This window comes from Elaeis guineensis, chromosome 5 (assembly GCF_000442705.2).
Source record: "Elaeis guineensis isolate ETL-2024a chromosome 5, EG11, whole genome shotgun sequence".
In the NCBI taxonomy this organism is placed as follows: domain Eukaryota; kingdom Viridiplantae; phylum Streptophyta; class Magnoliopsida; order Arecales; family Arecaceae; genus Elaeis; species Elaeis guineensis.
This window is the reverse complement of record NC_025997.2, coordinates 14,800,749-14,808,689: the sequence shown is the minus strand read 5'-3', so window position 1 is coordinate 14,808,689 and position 7,941 is coordinate 14,800,749. Positions and strand designations below refer to the sequence as shown.

Here is a 7,941-nt window from a genome sequence, read left to right as displayed (position 1 = left end):
GGTGGAGGTCAATAACCTACGGTTCACCTACCCCGGGATCGACGGGCATCCGCCGCCGGGTTCAAAGCCCATCATCGATGACTTCTCCCTCTCCCTTCGCGCTGGAGACCGCTGCCTCCTTGTCGGATCCAATGGAGCAGGTCGGTAGTGACCCTTCCCTGATCGCATGATTGATCGATTTGTTTTGATTTCGATTGAGAACTTTGAGAGATTTCTTCTGTGTTGGGTATTGGATCTGATCTTTGTTTTGTTTTGGATTTTAGGGAAGACGACGATACTGAAGATATTAGGGGGGAAGCACACATGGTGGAGCCGGAGATGGTTCGGGTGTTGGGGCGGTCGGCCTTCCACGACACCGCTCTCACCTCCTCTGGCGATCTTTCCTACCTGGGTGGAGAGGTAGAATTATGATTTTCTGAACTTTGTCTTCTCAGATTGCCAATTATTTGACTAAATTTGCTTGCTACTTGATGTGCCACGTGAATTGAAAGAGAAACCAACATAATTCAGATATTTATTCATATTTTGCAAAAAAAGGACCTTTTTTTTCGTACAATGCCAAAAGATCCTGTGGTGTGAGGAAAAATAAATTATTTTTAGTTAAGGAGCTTACTTGAGTAGGAAAATTTTGTTTATGTTCTCCAAATCCTCATACTGGTGTAAAACTATGAGGATTTTCAAACCTACGTATGCTCTTGAAAGTTGAAATTGAGAAAACGAGCTTTTTTCTTCTTCTTCTTCTTCTTTGAGCAACTAGAATTGAGCTTCCAAAAAAGGGCAGTATGTTGTCTACGGTTTGCTGAAATAAAATAAATGTTTAGAGCTTTTCATGGCCAATTGTGCAACTAAAGCATGGTTGAACAATTAGTTATTCGAATTGTAAATTGTTGAGTGTCTTATAAATTGAAAAACAAATTTACAGTGAAAAATCATATCTGATAAGAATGTTGTTCATTTCAGTGGAGGCGAGATGTTGCTTTTGCTGGTTTTGAGGTCACGATACAGATGGATGTTTCGGCTCAGAAGATGATATATGGAGTTTCTGGCATTGATCCTCAAAGGAGAGAGGAATTGATTAAGGTATATCTTTTCCTTTGTCAATCAAAGTTATTGCACAAACAGCTAGCTTGGTTTACTTTTGTATTCAATTTCGCTTCTCAATAACCTCTTTTGCTGTTACTACTGCTAAGTAAGTTGACTGAAAAGAAATGTTCTTTTAACAACAATCTATTGGCGGTTGACTTGGTATCCATAACCCAGTTAAAGATTACTTGGTCATTGTTACTTTAGGTTTTAGATATTGATCTCTCATGGAGAATGCATAAAGCATCAGATGGTCAAAAGAAGACGAGTTCAAATTTGCATGGGCCTTCTTAGACCATTTAAGGTTTGTTTGTTAACTTCTTAATCTTTATAGTAAATCACCTGTGATATTACTACTTTGCAGTAAGCAGATCAAATTTATGCACATTTTTCTTTTACCAGGTCCTTCTTCTGGATGAGATTACTGTTGACCTAGATGTTCTGGCAAGGGCCAATCTTTTGAGATATCTTAAGAAGGAATGTGCAGAACGAGGAGCAACAATTATTTATGCAACGCATATTTTTGATGGTCTTGAAGATTGGCCATCACATATTGTAAGTTTTGTGCTTATCATTGTCCAATCATGAACTTTCATAAGAACTTTCTTTTAACAAATTAGCACCAAATGCCAGGTATATGTTGCACATGGAAATTGCAGTTGGCATTGCCTTGGGAAAAAGTGAAAGCAATGAGTAATTTATCTCTAATGGTAAGTAGTTGTATTGACAAAGTGATTCACATGAGTCATATCTTAAACCAGATAAACTCGTTACACTTTCTACTATTTTATAGTAAATCTTGCAAATTTCCTGCAATAAAACATGATAATTCATATTTTATCATTGTTTGTTCCTATTATGTTGGAGTTTCTTCCTGTTAGCCATAATTCAGGACTAGAGATTGTGAAGATCTTGATGAAAAGGACCTCATATCTCAAAAAGAATTATAGCCAGAGATATTAGGAAAAGCAAAAAAAATTGCCATCCTTGTTTGCTAATTTCTTCTACTGGTGTTGTGTCAATGTCAAAACATTATACAATAAATCTTTAAATTTTAGTGGGCTTGTCATCATATCCTGTACAATAATTTGTGGATGTATTTATCGAAGAAACTAAATTATGCTGGACATCTGTTCAAGCACAGATGTCTCAGATTATTGCATGGACTGAAAGGTGAAAAATATGGAGTAATGTCTGCGGTCATCCTACCATCAAATGTTGCTTTTTCAGCAACTCTGCAGTGATATCATAACTGAAATAACTACATTAGAAGAACAGACACAAGCACACAGATGCACAAGCAAGCAATATCACCACCTGGATTAGAACAACTCTGAGATGATGGCATAAGAAATGCAAGAATGTTTTGATATCTCATGGATACTAAATGAAATGATGGAACAATGCAATGCTAGTCTAAATTAGATTAATTGTTCTACATAATATAAGCTAGTCCTTGATCCTAACAATATTCATTTTCAAACTTATGCATAATGAACCCTGTCTTAGAGATATTTTACTTATATCAAATTGCTTAAGTTTTAACTCTGCGATTCAACTTAGATCTTTGTTTTAGTTTTTATCCCTCAGTAATGGCATATGGGTTATTTATGCTCATTTTTTTCCTGAATGATTTGTTGGATTGTAGAGAACAGTGGAAAGTTGGCTTAGGAAAGAGAGGGATGAGGATAGAAGAGAAGAAGGGAAAGGAAGGAGAAAGGTCTTCCAGAACATGATAAGTCAGTTGAAGGCAGCAGGGTTGTAGGAGACCCTGCTCGAAGTGCAGTTCGAGTTTATGAACAATGGTTGGGCTGCTGGGAGACTGCATTCCACCATAGCAGGCGAGGAAAATTTCTTCTTCAGTTCAAATCGTGTTCTCAGGCAATGATGATAGGCATGCTTCTTTTTTCTCTTTTTATGTGAAAATTTATTTATCTATTATTCATTTGACAAACAATGTTATACCAAGTCTAGGTCCCAAAATTTTAGCCCTTCATAAATCAGAAAGATGGCCTCTTTATATTCAAGAAATAAGTAATCCAATATTAAAGTATTTGAGATGCAAATTTGGCACAATTTGCTTAATGCATGCTTGAAGATGCTTGCAGCACCAGACATGCCATTTTCTAGGGCTTCTGGTTGCTTCTACATTAGTAGTTTCATGCTCCTATTACTGTGAAATAGGGCATGTACCTGGGATTTTTGAAATTATTGGGAAATGGCATATGTGCTTCTGCATTATAAGTTCCTTGATGATGATTCAAAAGGGAAATTGAGTTGGAGTTGATTCTTTGGAGTTAAACAGAAACTTCCTTGCATAGCTCTGTGAGAGCTGGGCCAATCTCGCACAAGGCCATGGAAGTGGCACTGCAACCTAGAACTGCCTGGTGATAACATTCAATTGTTTGGTTTCAGTGGCAAAAGTGAATTTTTAGGACTGTTAAAGAGGAACAAAACGTCTTTGTTGGTAATTGATGGCACCCTCCATACAAGAAGGGCATCAGTATGATTCACACGATCTAGAAATTAGTTTCAAAGACATGCATGTGAATCTAGCAATAATATTTGAAATCCTACATAAATAAGAGTTTACGTAATCATGTTTTGCTCTCTTGTTCACCGTAATTTGTCATGGTATTACATCCACTGAATATGTTACTCCTCGCATTGTGTCTCACCCGCACACAACAACACAGATAAAGACATCCTTTGTTTTCTGAACCACCATTTCACCTGAGTTCCTCAATGAGCATGCGTTCTAATTGTTTGTGTGGGTCTCTTAACTCGGTGAGCCATCAAAAACCTAAAACTCTACTATGCATTCTTCTCACTTCGTTGACCCATGAGAAACCTCAAATTCTACTGCGACTTCTGATACTTTTACTCCAATTTCTTGAGGTTGGCCATCTCGGGCCTCAAGACCAGGACTGCAACACATGGGCATGCCAATGGCTAGAGTACTGCCTCCTCCTTCCTCAACTCCTCTTCCATGTTCTTCCCACCTATGTTGCTCAGCTTCTTCAGTTCTCTTCTCTTCCCCAAAGAACAAAGTAGAGTCCTGCCACTATTAGGATTGAGCCTGCAACACTGAAAAACCAAGAAGGATAGGGACTATTAAAATTCAGCAGGCATTATATGTAACACAAGTTTTGAATGAAGGCCAAGTCCGGGTTGAATGTATCCAAAATTTTCAACATCCAACCTTATGACCCATCTAGAAACAATATAAATTCAGACAGGAATTGGCCTCAGCTATACCATATACCTTCCAACGTAGAGCTTCTCATCAAGGATTGCCCATCCAAGGACTGCGACGACAACGAGCTGCAGTGGGCTGAACATTGATACATACAGGGGTCCTTTCTTCTCTATGCACCAGGACATCAGTGAAACTGCTAACCCTGAGCCAGCTATGCCCTGGTATGTTTTGATCAAACCACAAGCAATGAGCACTTGTTACCAAAACAAACACCGCTGATTGAACCACTGATGCATACGTTAGATTGCTTACAATGTAAAGTGAAGCTGCCAGTCTGATGTCCCAACCAAGGCTCCATGCTGAGAGCTTCCTCTCCACCCCAGCTCCAATAACCAAGCACTGGAATGGCCGCCATGAAGCACAATAAAGCTGAGCTTGTATAAGGGGAAGAGAAGCTTTCACTCATCTTAGCCTGTCATTATGGAAACAGCAACGCTAGATACTTGGCAATCAATCATTTTGGCCATTTCAGTAAAATTTGCGTCATCATGAGATTCATGCATATCATGGTTACGCTCATGCATTAACGTACCTGAATAATGAACCAGATAGCCCAAGTTGTGCAGCTAGCGGATAACCAAAGCGGCCCCAAGGGCCATGTTGTGTCCACCATCGGAGCCACTGCTAGATGTCATGTTCTCGGCATACCTCCAGTGGACGTGGGACGACCCAAATCTTCACAAGACTTCCTTTGTAAAGGGTCATCTCCATGGAGCCACCTACGCATAGCATTGTCCCAATCACCTTCGCTTGCCCTGCTAACGTTCGAATCCCTATTGTCTCAATCCTGAAGTCAAGTCAAAAACATCTAGTTAACAAAAAAAATCAGGTAAACTTATCTTCTTAAAACAGTATATCACCATGCCTAGCTAAAGATAATACACCCTACTGGTTTGTTTGCTTCCTAAGGTCATGCCGGTATGGTACAAGTTGTAGGTTTCTAGCAAATAGATTGCATCATGCCGGATACATGTTAGCTTGAAGATCTATTGACCCTAACCTAATCTTATTAAATGGGTTAAAAAATCAAATCAAGCCCGAACATTTTATTGATAAGTAATCTGACTCGATCTGCATAAAGCATCTAATAAATAAGTCAGATTAGATTGAATGGGTTAAATAAATTTTAAACAGTTTAGACAAGTTAAACATGTCAAGTTGTAATCATTTGATTCAATCCAATTATTAAAAAGGCGATGACTCTAAACTACAATCTAATTCAGTTCATAAACAGTTCAAGACAAGCCGGAGCATTTACATCTGAATCTATTTATACCAAATCTGAATTTGTTTAATCAGGTCAATTATGCATTGGATCATAAATGGACACCCATAGTTCTATAAACTACAAATTGATGGTTTGGCTGAATAGAATCCATGGTTGCCACTTTATGTAACTAAAAAGATAATTTATACTGAAATAATTGTATGATCCGCAGTTATTATCCTTTGGTCATGTTACATAATCAAGATATTGGCCCACGGTAACCGCCCAAATAAAACCATCCAAACTACGTGAGCCGGTCCACCATTTGGAGCACCGAGCGTCCACGTGTCGTGCTGATGTTACGTCTTTTTTTTTCTTTTTTTTTTTTTTTTGTTTTGTGGTAAAACGTGCTGGTTGTTCCGTCTAATTCTGAATTGGACGCGGCGAAGTGCGTCCTTGGTCCCTTTCTGAGCGTGCGTCCTCACGGGTTTTTTATTTTATTTTGAAACAAAAAAGGGTATGATAGAGATACCTGAAAGGAACGGCCATGATGAACGTGATGGCCGGCAGCATGTTGTTGAGGGCAGATGCAATCGGTAGGCGTCGAATATTTGAGCCCAATGAAGTATAATAGCTGATTCATTGTAGCACTGTATCCACCAATATACCAAACCAAGCATCATTTAAAATAAAAATAAATAAATTATGAACAAAAAAAATAATAAAAGTTGTTCTTATATGTGACCCCACTGGTCTCCACTCTCTTGGGCCCCATCTGTCAGAGAGGGTGCGCCATTGGGTGCTTGGAAGACTGAACCATTTGTCTCCCATTTCAATCGTTTCCAATGTGATTTATAGGACACTTACCCGAATAACGAGCACAGGAAAATCTGGAAAATAATTTTGCCCGAAATCGCCATGCGAGTTTTTTCTGCATTAATGAAAAAATTTATGCATATCCATTAACAAATATTAAGAACCAAGAATGATAAGAATAATCACATAGTAAATTTAATAACAAATTAGCACTTCAAACACAGGTATTAATTTGATGGGTATGTGCTACTATTAGCTCAGAACTACAGGTGGCAGATCCACAAATGAGTCCAGATCGCTTGGTATAGCCCATTGGGAACTCGAGGAAGGGGAAGAAGATGAACTTGGAGTTAAGTTACTTTTTTTTTTCCTTTTGGGAGATGAGTTTTACTTGCATTAATTTCTGAGATTAGAATTATAAGCTCTTTAGAGCATGGTTATGGCGAGGGTTTAGTTATTTATTAATTTCTCAGTAATTGCACTACTAGGATTATTTTTAGCTCGTTATTACAAAGACACCTAACTGGCTGCTAGAACCCAAATTAATATGAGTATGGTTATGGTCACCACTGCCCCATCCCAGCGTACGCAAACCCCACTAAAAAGATCAAGAAGGAAACAATGAGGAGAGGAACCCAAGAAGAAAAATCAAGAAGGAAAAGTTGGTAATGACAGAGGAAGGATAAGCCAACCTCTCAAGGAAGAAGGCGATAGGGGAGATGAAGAGGGTGGCGACGATCTGACGGTAGGCGATCATCACGTAAGGGCTCATGCCGTCGTCGAGGGCCAGCTTCGACACCACGTTCAAGCCGGCAAAGCCCACTTGAACCAACACCATGGCCAAGGTAGGGGTGCAATCACCACCCATCTCTCCCTCCTCTTTATGTTCTCACTCTATCACTTATGTTGTTGTTGGAAGGATGGAGAGAGACAGAGAGAAGAAGAAGAAGAAGAAGAAGAAGAAGAAGAATTAACCCAAGAAGAATAGAACCCCATAAGAAAGGAGAGGTTTATATAGAGAGATATAAGGAAGGGGGGTGGGGGTGGGAGAGTAGAGATAGAGAGAGAGAGAGGGAGGTAGAAGAAAGCAGGCCTGGCATTCTGCAACGATTTCTGCTAGTAATAACAGAAAGCGTAGAAGACAGTCCACTTCCCCACCCTACGTATTAATAATTAGAAAGACTTTGCTTTCTTTCCTTCCTTTTGAGTCCCTCATCTTAGGGTGGCGTTACTCAAAGGTTCTTTGTTTGGATTTCTTCGATTCACATTCGGGGTCCGGATCGCCGTCGTATCCTTCGCGCAAAAGAAGAATTCAACTTCCTTCACACGAATCCACCGTTAGATTACTACCGCACAGCTCTCAAAGCGAGTCGTGGATGATCCAACGGGGAATTCAGGTAAATCCTTCTATCGCGCGAAGGATACGACTAAAACCATGTCACGCGGGGAAAGACAGCGAAACCGCTCGCCCAGCGTTGCTTGCACCACCCGCTCGTTCCCTCACGGAAGGGACAAAATCTTAGGAGATGGGAGAGGGTGGGGAGCAATCCATTCTGATCGATGCTCTTCCACGAGA

General features: G+C 39.7%; 2 protein-coding genes across 2 annotated transcripts; one reads left to right on the top strand and one right to left on the bottom strand.

Annotated features, from left to right (window-relative positions):
• Positions 1–1,642, top strand: LOC140858091 (ABC transporter I family member 20-like). The gene is given in 7 exon segments (XM_073257600.1): positions 1–140; positions 264–399; positions 961–1,080; positions 1,291–1,341; positions 1,343–1,387; positions 1,486–1,572; positions 1,575–1,642. Coding segments are annotated over 6 exon segments (435 nt in total). The 5' UTR covers positions 1–140; positions 264–303; the 3' UTR covers positions 1,611–1,642.
• A 2,445-nt stretch (positions 1,643–4,087) lies between these two features.
• Positions 4,088–7,323, bottom strand: LOC140857774 (WAT1-related protein At1g09380-like). Its single transcript, XM_073256964.1, is given in 11 exon segments — positions 4,088–4,170; positions 4,349–4,500; positions 4,595–4,684; positions 4,686–4,754; positions 4,875–4,913; positions 4,915–5,001; positions 5,003–5,129; positions 6,082–6,143; positions 6,145–6,199; positions 6,417–6,479; positions 7,058–7,323. Coding segments are annotated over 11 exon segments (987 nt in total). The 5' UTR covers positions 7,234–7,323; the 3' UTR covers positions 4,088–4,103.
• Between the last annotated feature and the right edge of the window lie 618 nt (positions 7,324–7,941).